At 49.5% G+C, this 15,869-nt stretch overlaps 1 protein-coding gene across 8 annotated transcripts in view; it reads right to left on the reverse strand.

Annotated features, from left to right (window-relative positions):
• Window positions 1-288: 288 nt before the first annotated feature.
• The window catches only part of ZBTB16 (zinc finger and BTB domain containing 16), a 237,845-nt gene continuing 222,264 nt past the window's right edge, over window positions 289-15,869 (reverse strand). For all 8 annotated transcript variants that reach the window (XM_053269734.1, XM_053269733.1, XM_053269729.1 and 5 more), the window contains 3 exons: window positions 12,300-12,470; window positions 2,715-2,882; window positions 289-791 (listed from right to left, as the gene is read on the reverse strand). In XM_053269734.1, coding sequence (XP_053125709.1) covers window positions 562-791; window positions 2,715-2,882; window positions 12,300-12,470 — 569 coding nt within the window. In that variant the 3' untranslated portion in view covers window positions 289-561. The remainder of the gene's footprint in view (window positions 792-2,714; window positions 2,883-12,299; window positions 12,471-15,869) is intronic.

The raw sequence follows: 15,869 nt of genomic DNA on the forward strand, positions 1-15,869 counted from the left end.
AAACCTGTGCAGCTGGTGTGCCTCCCCCTTGGATTGCTGACCTTAATGATTCTGCAGAGGATAAGGGATAGCCAAGAGGGAACCTCAGTGCCCCATTACACTACAACCCCCATGGTTCCTTGGGGGAAACCGGGGCAACAGTCCTGGGTGAAAACCTGGCTTCAGTTTACAGTGCGGATGAGGCCTCGGTGAAATCCTGCCACCCCTCAGTAAGTGCCAGAGCTGCACTGAAGCCACCCCCTGGCCCTCGACCCACATGGAGACATGAAGACGCAGAGCAAGACAAGGTAGCAGGTGCCTTGGGCTTGGTTTCAATAGGTTTCTCTCCCCTTGGGTTGGGCCCGAGAACCCAAGAGGTGTTGCCTCCTTTCCTCCCAGGGCCAGGCAAGCCAGAAAGGAGACAAGGAAACCCATAGCAAACAGGAACGGAACAGAAAGAGAAGAGGAGGGAGCAGGAGCAGGAGGAGCAGGAGGAGGAGGAGGAGGAGAGAAGGCCAGACATGATTCAGGGGGTTGCTGTGGCCCAGCCCTTCCCAGCTGCATCCGCCCTCCTTTGTCCCTTCAGACATAGCAAAGGTACAGATAGGTCTTCTCTATCCTCCAGTCGGTGGGGATCTCTTCCGGCTTGTGGCCCTTCATGTGCTTCTGCATGGCGGAGAGACTGGGGCAGTACTCCAGGCAGATTGTGCACTGGTAGGGAGAAGCGCCGTTGTGGGTCCTGAGGTGCTTGATCATGGCAGAGTAGTCTCGGGACCGCTGGTGGCAAAGCTTGCACTCAAAGGGCTTCTCGCCTGCAGAAGGGAAGGGAGAGAGAGAGAGTCACTTGGATGGTGGAAGGGAGGTTCTGACAGTTTGAATCCCTCTGGGTGTGGCTGAGAGAGAAAGGAAAAATGTTGGACGGCTGCATGAACATTTGGTGCAGGTACTTTCAGAAACACCATCAGTCATTAAAGATCTGGAACAGCTTCCCACCGAAGTAAAGGAAAGGCTTGCACTCTCTGCAGTTGCGGGGGGGGGGGGAGAAGGGGGGACATTCTGTGCCAAGACATTCTGCAAGAAGCAAAGCAAGTGTACCTCATTCTCACCCTAGCAAATATGCACGATTCATTTTGTTTCTGTTGATCATGGGGAACGACGACACACTCAAGTCCCACCCCTTGGAACTCTTACTTCCCTACATCTTTGCCCTGGCTTCTGAGCTTTCAGAATACATTGGCCGTCTCTGCAATCATATGGACTAGAAACTTGCCTTTTGTTAATTTTTTTAAAAGCAAGCTGAAATTCCTAGGGATCTGTATTCTGTCTCCAATATTTCACTGTGCCACTTTTAGATACCCTGTGGAATCACAGCATACAGACAGCTCTGCTAAATACAAGAAAAATGAGCCATTTGATTTTTGGACTACGGGCCACGGATCTAGTCTACAAGGGGTGGGGTTCCCAGTTACCCCAAGGGCAGGCGACTGCCTGTGGTGCCCTTCCTGCTTAGTCACTTGGTCTCTCCTGGAGAATCATTTTCAGCACTGAGCCTAGTGACCGCAGCAGAGGTGGTGCAAGCCGAGGGGGCCTGCTTCGACGTAGTAATTAACTGCCTCGGCCTTCTCGATATTGATACCCGCTCTCTGCATAGACAGAGCGAATAATGAAGTAATGAACAGCAAAACTGATCTCAATATCGACCTGCTATTTGCAATTGTTGCATGCTGACAAACCTGATGACGCGCTAGCTGTCAGCGAGAAACCAGGATTCCACAGGAGGCAAAAATCCCAGCCAAAAATGTCCCCACCATTCTCGTTCAGAGAGAATCCCCAAGACTGTGGCAACGTTCTTGAGTGGATGCAATAAGGCAAACTGACTCCAAGAGGGAGGTGCAAGCAGATGGCCAGATCCCCCCCCACTGCCCGCAGAAGGTAGACACTAGACATGGATGACTCATAGCAGCGTTCCTCAAAGTTGCTGCTTTCAGAAAACTCCCTTCCACATCAAGGTTGGGCCAAATTCTTGGAGAACGTTTGGCCCAGCTGGTGGTGGTGGTGAGGAGGCTTGGGGCAAAAAGGGGGAATGTTGGGAGATGTACTTGTATCCTTTTGCCTGTCTTCTCCACAATGCCCGTGTTTTGCGGTGGTAGGGAAACTCCTCTCAGCAGCTGCAGGCTACCCTTTTTTCTGCTACAATACCTCTCAGCACAACATTGTGTGAGGACATTAGTGTTGCTTGGAGGCAGACGATGGGGAAACAAAATGGCGGCTGGAACAGGGTCTCATCTGGCTTTGCCCTAAGCTGAGTCACAGCAAGGGAAGGGCTTGCGTCCCTTCTCTGTTCCCTTGGAGTCAAACTGGTTGTGCTTTCAGCACTGGCATCCTCACCAAACATTAAGATCATTTGGAGAGGTCCGTCTCCAGCTGCCACTGGTTTATCTGGTTACCCCTGCTCACTGGGCAAAGAGGCACCTTTTTAACGTGGCGATTCTCTTTATTTAGCAGTGGGAGAGTAACTGGCCCTCTCCACCCCCAGCACAGTGCCTCCAGTGACTGTTGCTGGTGTCTATCTTAATATTTCTGTTTAGATTGTGAGCCCTTTGGGGACAGGGAGCCATATCATTCATTTATTATTTCTCTGTGTAAACTGCTTTGGAAACTTTTGTTGAGAAGCGGTATATAAATATTTGGTGGTGGTGGTGGTGGCGGCGGCAAGAAGGGATTGGGCCTGGTACCTGTGTGGACGCGGTAGTGGGTCTCCAGCTGGTGCTTGAGGCTGAACTTCTTGCCGCAGCCGTTGCACTCATAGGGTTTCTCTCCAGTGTGGATGCGCTTGTGGCCCTTCAGGGTGCTCTCGTCCCGGAAGCAGCTGCCACAGAATTCGCACTCGTATGGGTGGTCACCTGCAAGCAACAGAGCGTTGTTAGAGGGCTGTCCACTTGCATGTTGGGTATAATTTCGGATTGGCACTGAAATTTCGCAGAAAGTAAGATTCGGAATGGATTTTGGCCCTCCCAAGTCATAACGTCCAAGACTTTTCAAGGGAAGTCGAACAAATTTCTCAGGGGGCTTTTGTACATCCCTAGCATAATCCATAAAAAGCAAAAGGCAGGAGCAGAGTTGGTGAGAAGAATGAAAAGGACTGAAAATCGGCACGACTCAACTAGCTTTTCAAAATGGCAGCCACAGAGCAGTCCCTCTGCATACTTAGGTTATATGGGAAGTTGCCTTCTACTGAGTCAGACCCTTGGTCCATCTAGCTCAGAACTGTCTACACTGACTGGCAGCAGCTCTCCAGGGTTTCAGGCAGGAGTCTCTCCCAGCTCAGCTGGAGATACTGCCAGGGGGTAAATGTGGGACCTTCTGCATGCAAGCAGGAGCTCTTCCACTGAGCTACGTTCCTTTGTCTGCTTCTTACACCAGTCATTCTGAAATGCCCCAGGAGAGCTGGGTACTGTAGTATGGTTAGTATGTTTATTGTGGTCCCAGACCAGATTAACAAACAATAACAATTAATAAGAAAATTCAAGCTGGGTACTGATGATGAGACTACCAGAGATGATCTGTTTTTGGAACTTCTTTTCCATATCAGGAAACATGTGCAGCAATAACGGGGCAGAGAAGGGGATGGAAAAAATGGCCGCCTCGCATATAGGGGCCACAATACAGAGTCTTCCATTTTTTAGTCTCTTGGGATGCAACCACACCATACAATATCACGTCTAACAGGGCGCTGTTCAATGGGGCAGTCCCAGAGGAAGATCCACGCCTAGAGGAAGACCCATAGTTAAAATGTCAGAAGAGGAATGACAAGATATTTTTCACAAGTCTACCAGACTCGATCTTGAACTGGGTAAGCACCTTTGCTGCCACAAACACGCCAGCAAAATGAAACCAGAATCTGACACCTGTAATCCTTTTTCTTAACCACCCCAAACACACACACACATACACACCCCTTCTCTGGAATGACAATATCTTTAGTCAACCATCTGGAAGTGCTGTTTCTCACACCCACAGTCTCCTTTAGCTCAAAATAAGGGTGGCTTGGTGCCCTCTCGAAGCGGAGACCTTGGATCTTTAGAAGCCGGTGCTAACAAGGCAACCAACTTCTCTTTCCACGAGCGTAGCCAGAAATGCTCAGCAGAGCGAGGTGTTGCTGATGGCAGGTCTGCCATGGTGGAGACAGGGAGGGACCCCATTATGGGGAGGCCATCCCCCAGTCTGCTGCTAACAAGACGAAGGTCTATGAAGGGGACAGGAGAGACGCATTCCATCCCTTTTCAACAAGTCTGCCTGCTTTTTCTGGCAGTCCTTTTAGGTGCACCAAATGGCACGCCTCCATGGGTTTGCAGTGCATGAAAACAGATACCATGCGTTTCCTCCCAGGGAGGTAATATTCTGCTCAGCATAAATTTGGAGAAACCAACGCAGCCCTGATGTGAGGAAGGAATTGTGCTGCCCTGCAAGCTGGCAAACCAAACCAAGTTGGGAAACCTCTGGACTGTGCAGAGGTGGTAGTATTTGGGGGGACACAGAAAAACAACTGGTGATAACTTTGAGTCTCAGTGGAGCTACTGGCACAACAGAGAAGAGGTGCCCCCTGTCAGTGGCATGCAAAAGACATCCATATTACAGCAATGTTGCTGTCTTTTCAATATCACTTTAACAATGCTTATTTGTTTGTTTGTTTGTTTGTTTATGTAACATATTTTTATACTGCCCCAAACTTACATCTCTGGGCGGTTTACCACAAAGCAAAAACAGAAACAGTTAAAAACTTAGTTAAAACAAAATGATAGCAGAAAAAATCAAAATGTTACAACAACTTAACGTTTTTAAAATAACATTTTAAAACAGTGTTAAAACTATGCAAAGAATATTTGATTAAAAGCAATATTAAAACAATATTTAATTAAAAGCAATATTTAATTAATTATTTGTAATTTTCCTGGTATTTTTATGGTTTGGCTCAATTTCCCGAGTGATCTTTTCTTTTCGTTCTTTTTTGCTCTGGTGATGCAACATCTGCTCTCACAGTAGCATGCCACAGTAATCTGGTTCAATAAGTGGGTGAACTCACAATGAAATGAATGCTTATCCATGAATATACAAGTTTGATTAATCCCATGTTTTATTGTTGAGAACTGAGGTCAGGACGCAAAAGATACAATTAGGGAAATGGGTGTGTCTCAGCTCCCTCCTGTTGGTCATACAAGAATGGAGGGATGATGGAGTTCCCTTATGCAAAGGAAAGAAGGGCCGGTAGTCTTTTGTGAGAGGTCAAGGCATGTTAAAACAAACTTCCTTTTGTCTGTCCACCTCTTCTCCACCTCTCAGTAAACAATCCAGGGATGAATTGTGGGGTGTGGGGGGAAAAGATAGCAGATCTTGTGGCCCCAAAACAATTCCCTGGTTTGTTCTGATATAAGTCAGAACATAAGCAGAGAAGCAACTGGACCCCAACAGACCAGTGATGAATCCCTAAAGCAGATTCGAGGCACAATGCACTGGAACGTCTACTGCGCACACCACACTGAAACAGAAGGAAGGTGCAGCAGGAGCCAATGGAGCCCCTGCACACCTCTCCTTCATTTCAATGAGGCTTGTGCAGTAGAACTTCCCCGTGGATCACGGCCCTTTGCTTGTGGCTGTCAGCTCAACACGTCTGATGTTCTCTTTTGCTTCCAAATGGCACGATTCCTCCCCAAGGCGGGGGTGGGGTGGGGTGGGGAGAGAGGTGAGGGTTTCCAGCTTCCCTTTTTATTATTTATTACAGAAGCCGAACGTAAGGACAATAAAGATAGATTGATCGCCCAAGACTTTGTTCATGAATATTTAAATATCGCTGATTTGTCTTGTCAGTGTAATTACAATCTTCTCCGGGGCCCGCAGATCCAACGACCACAAGTTTATGGTAAAGAATGGCCCCACTGTATTTCACTCGTCCCGCTGCAGATGTGCAGGGCCGCCAAGCGTGTAATGCTGCTCGCATTTCATACATTTTCCTCAGCTGCTGAAGGCTTAAGTCATCCACAATGACCTACGCTTTTTCATTATCCCCATGTCAAACCGAACTCGTGCCTGAGCATAAATTGTCCCTTCTCGTTATAGACTTGCAGGCTGCTGCCTCCACTTCCTCTTCCCAATGATATTTTACTCTCTGGCTTCTGCGCTCCCCACCCGGGCCCCTCTCCCCCCTCCCCTCTTGGGCAGGAATCACCCAGCCCAACCCTCGCCCCAATTACGACCCTCCGGGCACCCATTCCAGCCTTGCAATGCAGTTCTGCAGTCACCCCAGCTTTTTTTAAAAGCCTGGTGTGTAGCAATTGCCCTCAGGTGGCACCCGTTTCATTGCAGAGAGAAGCACCGTCCTTACAAGACCGTCCTCAGGAGTGCCCTGGAATTGGGGCCCACCCGTTTTAGCTGGCATCAGCAGCCAAGCCAAAACTCCTCCCTGAACAGACACAGCACCCTGAAACTCAGAGAGAGAGCTTGGGGGAAACTCCTGATCTCCTTTCCCAGGTCCAAGGTGGGGAAAGGGTGCAGGATTCTCCCTGTGGCGCTCTAAGCATTTTGGAGTGTGTGTTGTGTGTATCCAGTGAGCCCCAGACCTTCTCTCCACCTTGAAGAAGGCGAGCCGGGTCTGTCTTTGCAGTTGCGTTGTGCTTCTGAGGTGCTCTGAACTTCTCCAAAGTGCATGCAACTGTTGGATCAGTGTTCCCTCTAGGGAGTGCACGTGTGCGTGCACTCACATGTGTTTTGATGTCCGCTCAGTTCAATTTAGATCCTGCTCAGGTTGAATCAGGAAGGCCCCACTCTGAATGGAAGTGTGCACACACTCTCTTGATACTGCTGCCCAGAACAAAACTCATTCCACACACAGATGAAAACAATGAGAGAGAACCTTGGTTGGGATGACGCTCTTGCCCAGCTCGAAGCTTGGGAGAAAGGCTGGGGGCTTGCCATTCGTGCCAGACCTGGGGTTCCCTGCCCTTGAATCTACTTCTAGCAGGGGCACAAACCAATAATGCATTCAGCCTTGCAAACAGCTACTGGCCTGCTCGCCTGTGGTGAGGGAAGCTCCGCTCCGGCTAACCAGAAGGGAAGTTGCGGGGAAAAGACCTGGGTTGGCTTCTCGGCTGCCTTTGCAATCTTCATCACTATGAACGGATGCAATTCACTCATTTGTCCCCCAAACCAGCCACAACACACATACCTCTTAAACAAACCCTGCCATTTGATCCCAAGCCATGTCAGGAGTGACAACCGTTCAGTTAAATTTCACACACACATGCACGTGCAAATGGTGAGTAGCTGAGAATCCCAGTCTCCACTCCAAATGCCTCCATTCTATGGCAGACTTTTGATATTTTATTTAAAATGATCTCCCCCCCCCTTTCCTCCTTTCCACACAGGCTTGCCTGCCATTCTAAACAGAGCATTGAATTGGGGCTCTATTTTAGCAAGGCGGGGGGGGGATATTATTACCAAGCTGATCACATGTTTGAGGCGTTTCAATCTGGATTCTCCAGCAGCTCGACAGAGCAACAACCCCTGCTCTGTCATCCTCACCGAAAGAGCAAACTGGAGCAAGATCGCTCGGCCTGGACACAAGAGCTGCCTGCCAGACCTGAAAGAAAAATCCAGCGTGTGGCATGTTGATCAACTTTGCAGGGCCTCTTAATGAGGCTGACATTAAGTCCGGGACGCACGGGACTAATTAGAGCCCCTCTGGCTGGCCGGCTGCACCTGTGACCCTGGCTTTCTATGGCTACCTGGTGTATTCCGCAGCCAGCTGAATGGCCAACCCGGGGGCCTGTAGACCGCCTCGCCAGCACCGCTAAGGGTTTGATTATACAGCCGGCCAAGTAATCAGGGATCCGTCAACGCCAGGAGCTCGGCTGGCCTGTGTGCCGAACGCAGCTGCAGATACTAAACACACAGCACTGGAAGCAAATGGGCTTGGGGACGGATGGAATATTAATGAGGCGAAGCCGAGAGCGTGCGAGGCACCAGTGACACAGGCGCCCTCCGAGCTCTTTCTGAAAGCCAAACCCCACCGAAGCAAAAACGCTGCTGGAGCGAGCAGGCCTGGAGGAGAACCCGTGCCCATTTGGGTCCTTATGGCGAAAGAGGCGTGCAGCCTCAGCTCACGGGAAAGCTGCCGGATTTGTCCTCCTAATTCTGCTTCTGTTTAGTATGAACCGTTACCCTGGGTATTATCTATTTCCATATCACCCTCCTATACGGAAGGTGCCTTGGAAAATAGAAGAGGGCAGGACTCTGCCCCAAGGAGTCTACAGTCTCTAATTAGCCACAGGGGAGGGAAATGGGGGCAGGAGAGTGCTAACAGTTTAGTGCTGATGTGACACAAAATGTGGTTTGTGCAGAGTCAGAAGGGACAAATTTGCGCCCACCTCCCAAATGGCATCAATACAACTTTGCTTGTTCTCTCTCTCTCTCTCTCTCTCTCTCTCTCTCTCTCTCTCTCTCTCTCTCACACACACACACACACACACACACACACTTATTTTTTCTATATAGCAATGTCATTGTTCTTCCCCATAAAGTGCAGATTGTATTGTGCACAGAATGTAACCTGGGGGGCACTGCGCTATTCACACAATGCTGGCAGGTTATAAGAATACAAAATAATGGTCTCACTAGATCTCACCAAATGTCCCTCTAGCCCGGCTGCCCTGATGCTTCTGGGCACTCACAAACAGGTAGCCCCTGGCTATTTATCCCTAGGCCCATATACTCAAAGGTAGACTGCCTCTGAAGATGCAGGTTCCATTCAGCTATCCTTGGGAGCGGCTGTTGCTGTGGACGGACCCCAACTCTGTGAATCTGCACAATCTCTTTAAAAGCCATCTAAGTTAGCGGCTGACTGATCCTCTGGATAAACCCCAAGTCAACGAAGCCAGTGATGTGTAGTTTGAGGGAAGGAAGGAAGGAAGGAATACTGTACTGGAAATGCTGCCCAGATGAGGCTATGCAGAGCGCGGCTGGTTTCCAGTGACAGCTGGCTTTATTTCCCAGAGTCAGAAGCGAGCTCCCTTTCTGAGCATTTGACACTTTAGAAAGAGGGAGCGAGCGAGCGGGGAAACCTGCACGTCGGTGGATTAAGGGCATTACGCCTCTTCCAATCGCATGCAGCCCTCCCAAAAGCACTTCCTTGTGCCGTTTAAATCCCACACACATGTAGTCCAGGTTGCTGTAATCCCATTATGGTGGAGGGGCGGCCTGGTTAGGTCTCTCCCGGCTCTTAAGGAGATGAATTGTGACCGCTTCTCCACTTATTAAGGTCGTGTGACATCAGATGTCGAGAAATCTCTGCCCCCATCTCCCCCCCACAATTTTCCAAAGCAGACACACAAAGCAGTTGAAGGTGTATCTTTAAAACCAGATTGGGCAGCAGGGAGGTTATTTACACATCCCGGCTGAATCTCTGCTGAAGAGCAGCCCTTCCATCTACGAGAGACCAAAGTGTCCAACCATATTCACAACCACCCTGCAAGGGGTCTCACTATGGCGATTCCCATATTTCTTTCTTTCTTTGAAATAGTGATACCCCGCCCCTGCAGTACACCATTGCTCAGGGCGGCTCAGGGCGTTAGTAAAATAAACCCATGATAAAACAATTTAAAAAATTAATAAAATTAAAAAGTTGAAAGAACAAGCTAAAATTACTTGTAAAAGCTACAACTTTTAAAAGTTTCAAATTAAAAGTTATCAGTAAAAAGTTATAAATGGAGAAAGCTACCAGATATAAGCAGCAGATAAAGCACCAAAATGCCTCTCTAAAAAGCCGTGTCTTTGTTTCTTAAAAAACACTGAGGGAGGGAACATGGTGAAGCTCTTCTGCGAGGGTGTTCAAAGCCTAGGGGCCACCACTGAAAAGGCCCTTTCTCTAGTCCCCGCCAACCAGATCTCTGTTAGATCATATTGCAGGGAGGAAGGGCTGAGGCCAAGCAGGAGCAGTGAATTCATGGATCAAAGATCACCCTTGAACTGGGGACTTCCTGAATCTCCTCAGCACCAGCGTAGAGCTACACAACTTTGGCCCTGCAGCTGCTTTTGGACCACAACTCCCATCTTCCCCAACCACAGTGGCCAATAACCAGGCATTATGGGAGTTGTAGTCCAACATCTGCAGGAGGACTGAGGTTCTGCAGCCCTGCTCTAGCCTCGACCAGCTCCCAAGGTCAGGTCCTACTTCTGGAATGGACACATGAGAGTGACTGGCCCTCTCCACCCCCAGCCCAGAATCCCTCCAGTGACTGTTGCTGGTGTCTATCTTGTGTTTCTTTTTAGACTGCGAGCCCTCTGGGGACAGGGAGCCATCTTATTGATTGATTATTTATCTATCTTGGGAAACTTCTGTTGAAAAGCGGTATATAAGTATTTGTTGTTGTTGTACCAATATTTGTTTGGCAGGAAAGGAAAACTCAAGAAGATTTTTATTTATTCTTATTATTAAGGTGCATAGACTGCTTTTCAACAACAACAAAAGTTTATAAAAGCAGTTTACACAACAAATATTTGTAGTTGTTGTGTTCCGGCAACCTCCTCACTTTAACCCCCCCTTCTAGGACGGTTTCCAGCAAGTGTGTCCCTCCCCAATGGCAGCTTCTCAAAACTGGGTCCCATGATGGTTTGGGCCTTGCAAAGAGATGGTTGCCTGAAGCCATGCTGGCTGGTGAGCATGGCTCTTACAAGGTTTACAGCTCACTCTTCAACCCAAAAGTCCTCAGCGTGGTTTATAGGAATGGCCCAATAGATTGCAGCGCCTGACGCAGGGTGCCAAACACGGCCTTATCCCACACTTCTAGTTGGGGCCAGTCCCCCTTCAAAACCAACCCTTGAAAGGGGCGCCGAGGATGGGGAGGGGAGGCAGTCACAGAGCCTCCTCCTTCTCCTCCTTGAAAGCTTGCAAGGGGCAGTGATGATAGGAACATAGGAAGCTGCCTTCTACTGAGTCAGACCCTTGGTCCATCTAGCTCAGTCTTGTCTTCACAGACTGGCAGCAGCGGCTTCTCCAAGGTTGCAGGCAGGAATCTCTCTCAGCCCTGTCTTGGAGATGCTGCCAGGGAGGGAACTTGAAACTACCTGCTCTTCCCAGAGCGGCTCCATCCCCTGAGTGGGGGAATCTCTTCCAATGCTCACACTTCTAGTCTCCCATTCAAATGCAGCCAGGGTGGACCCTGCTTAGCTAAGGGGACAAGCCATGCTTGCGACCACAAGCCCAGCTCTCCTCTCGAATCCCAAAGAGCTGCTCTGATGATGCAGAGGGCCTCTTGCCCCCTGGCTGAAGCCTCAGCAGTCTGCCCTCTGAGGCAATTGCCTCAGCTTGCCTCATGGAAGGACCGCCCCTAGAAAAAGGAATATGATGGTTTCCTGTCCCAAAGAGATCTGCAATCTAAAAAGAAACACAAGTGAGCCACCAGCAACGGAGACAGGAAAAGACACTATGCTGGGCTTAGGACCGACAGAAGGAAGTACTTTTTCAGAAAGCACATTATTGAGAGCCATTGTGGTTGGAGTGTTGGACTAGTACTGAGGAGACCCGAGTTCAAATCCCTGCTCGGCCATGAAACTCACTGGGTGACTCTGGGCCAGCCACTTACCTCTCAGCCTAACCTACCTCACAGGGTTGTGGTGAAGATAAACATGACCATGTACACTGCTCTGGGATCCGTGGAGGAAGAGCAGGATATAAATGTAAAAATAAAATAAAATAAAATAAAATAAAATAAAATAAAATAAAATCTACGGAATTCTCTGCCACAGGATGTGATTATGGCCACTAGCTTGGATGTGCTTTAAGCACGGCTTGGACAGATTCATGGAGGACAGGTCTGCCAATGGCTACTAGTCTGGATGGCTATAGGCCACCTCCAGCCTCGGAGGCAAGAAGCTTCTCAATCCCAGTTGCAGGGGAGCAACAGCAGGAGGGAGGGCCTGCCCTCCCCTCTTGCCTGTGGGCTTCTCAGAGGCATCTGGTGGGCCACTGTGGGAAACAGGATGCTGGACTAGATGGGCCTTCTTGGGCCTGATCCAGCAGGGCTGTTCTTGTGTTCTACAGTTGCTAAAATTCTCCCAGTAAACATAAGAGCCCTTTTCCACTTGGAAAAGTAAGTTTCTCAGGGGTAGGAAGATGATGCCTCACCAGTTTGGAGAAGCCTCCTTTTTAATGCTCTAAGGAGCCTGAAGGCAGAAGGAGAGGAGATGGGCCGGTGGAGAGGTGTCCACCCACAGCATGCTCAGGACCAGTCCCCACCTCACGGCACCCCCACCCCCACCGTCCCGCTTACCTGTATGGGAGCGCAGGTGCCTCTTGAGGGCTGTGTGGCTGGGGAAGGTGCGGTTGCACTCACTGCAGATGTAGCTGCGCACCCCGGCATGGACTTCCATGTGCTGCTGCAAGGCCGTCTGCGTCTGGAAGCGCTTCCCGCAGAGCAGGCAGAAGACAGCCATGTCGGAGCCTGAGGGAGAGGGGCCGGGAGAGAAGAGGAGAGGTCCTCAGCAGCAGCCCAGCACCTTCCGCGGCACTTCTCTACACACTCAGAACTGTCCCACTTTGCCTGCCAAGACCACACCGTGCAAAGGTGGGGAGGGGTGGAGAGGGGGGCAGGCCTTTGCGTCAGCCGCAGCGCCCTGGTCCTGATCTCTCTTCCCAGCAGAGAAGCTCCAGGGGACGCCCACGGGGGCAAAAAGAAGCCACGGTGGAGGGATACAGATTGGGGTTCAAGCCCTCCACCGCCCCATGGCCCCAATCCCCATCACTCCTCCAGCAGCTGGTATTTATTTATTCATTTATCACATCTGCAGAGACTCTCACAGCGGTTTACAACAAACACTCTAAACCGTCAAAAGCGGCACATTGACAAGCAATTAAAATTTTGCATTGAGAAAACCAAAAACACAGAGGCCCCCAGTTCCACCATCGGCGCATGGTCTTGTCCGGTCCCCTGAAGGCCACGCTCTGCAATTCTTCTGCCCTCTCGAGGAATCCTGACAAGCACACAGCCTTGCACAGCACCATCCCCAGCAGAAGGGGAGTTATGCAAACTTAAACAATCTGCATATGCAAATACATTTCATTTGTATCACTTATGGAGACCACAAGAGTTTGGATTCCCCATGCCCTCCTCAAGTGCAGAGCCTATGCAGGCCTGCCCGGGGCAAGCCGGCCATCTAATTGGAGGGGCCCTTCTCCTTCCTACAATGTGCAAATGCAGCAACTTTTAAGACAGCAGCAGATATCAAAGAGCTTATTAGGAAAATGTCCCCTCTCCCCTTTATACACACACTAATGAAACCTGATTAAACTAGTTAGGAGGCAAATTAAAAAAAATTGAAATGAAATAAAATAAAAGGCAAATTAAAATAAAAAGGAAACAAGATAAAGCATTATGAGGTGTATATCGTAGGTTTTTACATTTCATCAGATGAAATTAGGGCAAGATCGCGTCTCCTAATGCGCTCTTGTAATATCCATCTACAAGAGGTAATTTTGAAGAAGCAGAATTAAAAATATTAAGTCTCTCCCGAAAAATGCTGCATTGCAAAAGTGAGAGGAAACGCATCGGCTCTCCAGTTTTATCTGATGACCGGTAATAACCAGAGAGAGGACTTTATGTTAAGACAGCAGTTTAGAAAGGGGGGGGGGCGTTCCAAGAGACCCCTGCAGCAGCACAGGAGGCAGGAAGCATTTGGGCAGTGGCATTGTGCCAAACCCTGGGGAATTTGGTCTAAGGCAGGAATTTGCCCCAAGGGCTTTTAATTGGGGCTGGGGGTGGTGGGAGTTGTAGGCTGGGAACCCCTGGTGTACGGTGCTCCAGAATCATTGGTTTGATCAGGTTAATTCTCGAGAATCTGCCACAAAATACGTGTTGCCGGAGAAAGAACCCTCTCTCTTTTCCCTGCTTCTACGGGGGCTATATTTCTAGGCTGCCCCAAAGTGATGTCCATAGAAGCACACATTTTAAAACCACAACAGTTTCTAGCAGGAGAAGGCTGAAAAAGCTTTTGTAGGTGGGATTACAAGACAGCCTTCTTTTTCGAACAAGGGTCCACTTGAATGCCTGCCTGTGTCTCAGGCTCGCCTCCCAAATACACCTTTGTGAAGTCTGCACAGGAAGCGTCCTTCATGCTCACTGGCACACACGCCTGACCTCTGACACCTTCCATAGTACCGGTGGCACAAGCAACGGCCAAGCCCATTTCCTCACGGAGGAAAGACTATTCTGACTTGGGCTGCCTGTGTGACTAGCTCCGAAGACGAGGAGTCCCCGATGCAGAAAGGTTCAGCGGGCTGCATCCACAGAGGCAGTTAATCTTTCTCCCCCACCCCCCGCACATCTCCGTCCCAATATTTACACACTGTCAATAACAAATACCCAGTGACCTTTGCGCTATTAAACAATTTGCTTTTGTTTATGCATAGTTGATTGTTCTGAAATGTATGAGTCAGTGCAAATTGCATTACCCAGGGAAGATTAAAGCAAGCAAACACTGGTAGGTTGCTGTTGGGTGGTGGTGGTTGTTTGTTTGTTTTTTTTTTTTTGAGGCCAATTAGGAGGAGGGCAGAAATAAAATTATCTCTAAAATTGTACTGGCAGTTCATTAGCAACACCACAATGTTTCGAGGTAGCCATTGAATCCGCACAGACTTTCCAAGAAAGGGAAGAGGAAAGAGAGAAGGAATTTCCACTCCATTCGCCTGCCAGAAATGACCTCTCCGGGAATAGGTTTGTGAGCCACGGGGAAGAAACGACAACTGTACCCACTGCAAAGGCCAAACGGGGTTGAATGGCCACGGCAGGAGGATCTTGGCATCCAGAGCCATGACTGTTGGTGGCACCTGGTCCAGGTGGTGAGAGAGCAGGGATGGAACTCGCTTGGAGGGTTCTTAGTCCAGAAAACATCTGAGGGAGGCTGAAGGAGTTCCAAAGAAGACTTGCCAGGTTTCTGAGAAGAATCCAAAGGTGATTCTGTACGCACATTTCCCACCCAATGCCCGTAATATAGAATCTGTTTTTACAGACTGCAGGATCTTGCAAAACGTTGAAGGAGTTTTGGAACGTCCAAAGAGCTCGTGCTGGACTGGACCAAAGGTCCATCTAGTCCAGCCTCCTGCTTCTCATAGTCGCCACTCAGATGCCTCTCCAAGGCTTGAGGCTGGAGTCTCTCTCAGCCCTACCTGGAGGTGCTGCCAGGGAGTGAACCTGGGACCCTCTGCGTGCAAGCAGGCAGATCCTATCCCCCCGTGGGAATAGCTTAACAGTGCTCACACATGTCTCCCATTCGAATGCAAACCAAGGCAGACTCTGCTTAGCAAAGGGGGCACTTCATGCTCGCCACCACAAGACCAGCTCTCCATAAAGCGAGCTTGCTTGCTGACTTTCACACCCTCAGCACCAAAGAAGAGACAGCCATGTGCTAGCCAGAGTTACGGCAACATCTCTGTGGCTCCCCCTGTGCTTGCTTCCACATCCATTAGGTCTTTCAGAGGATCTCAGGGAGTGGGCCAAGAGCAGAGCACAGCTGGAGAAGACTCCAGGTGCTGCACCTTCGAAGAGCAAGGCACTCATTATCCTGCGTCGTAAATGCCGTCTTAATCAGAGAGAGAGAGACCTCTAAATAGACACAGGCTTTTTTGGGTAACAATTTGCTAAACAAGAATGTGTCAATGTCGGGGAAGAAACGGAAGAACTACGATGAAGTCAGCCAGCCCCAAAGGTTGCCAAAACACACAGACACCAAAGCCAAGAGTGAGCACCTCTCCTAATCGAGGGACATGCTGCATTTTCCTGCCCCTCCAGCACAGGCAGCAGAACAAGGAAGGATCACACACCTTTCCCAGGATGGAACGGCCAGCC

The sequence above is a fragment of the Hemicordylus capensis genome, chromosome 8, assembly GCF_027244095.1.
Source record: "Hemicordylus capensis ecotype Gifberg chromosome 8, rHemCap1.1.pri, whole genome shotgun sequence".
NCBI lineage: Eukaryota > Metazoa > Chordata > Lepidosauria > Squamata > Cordylidae > Hemicordylus > Hemicordylus capensis.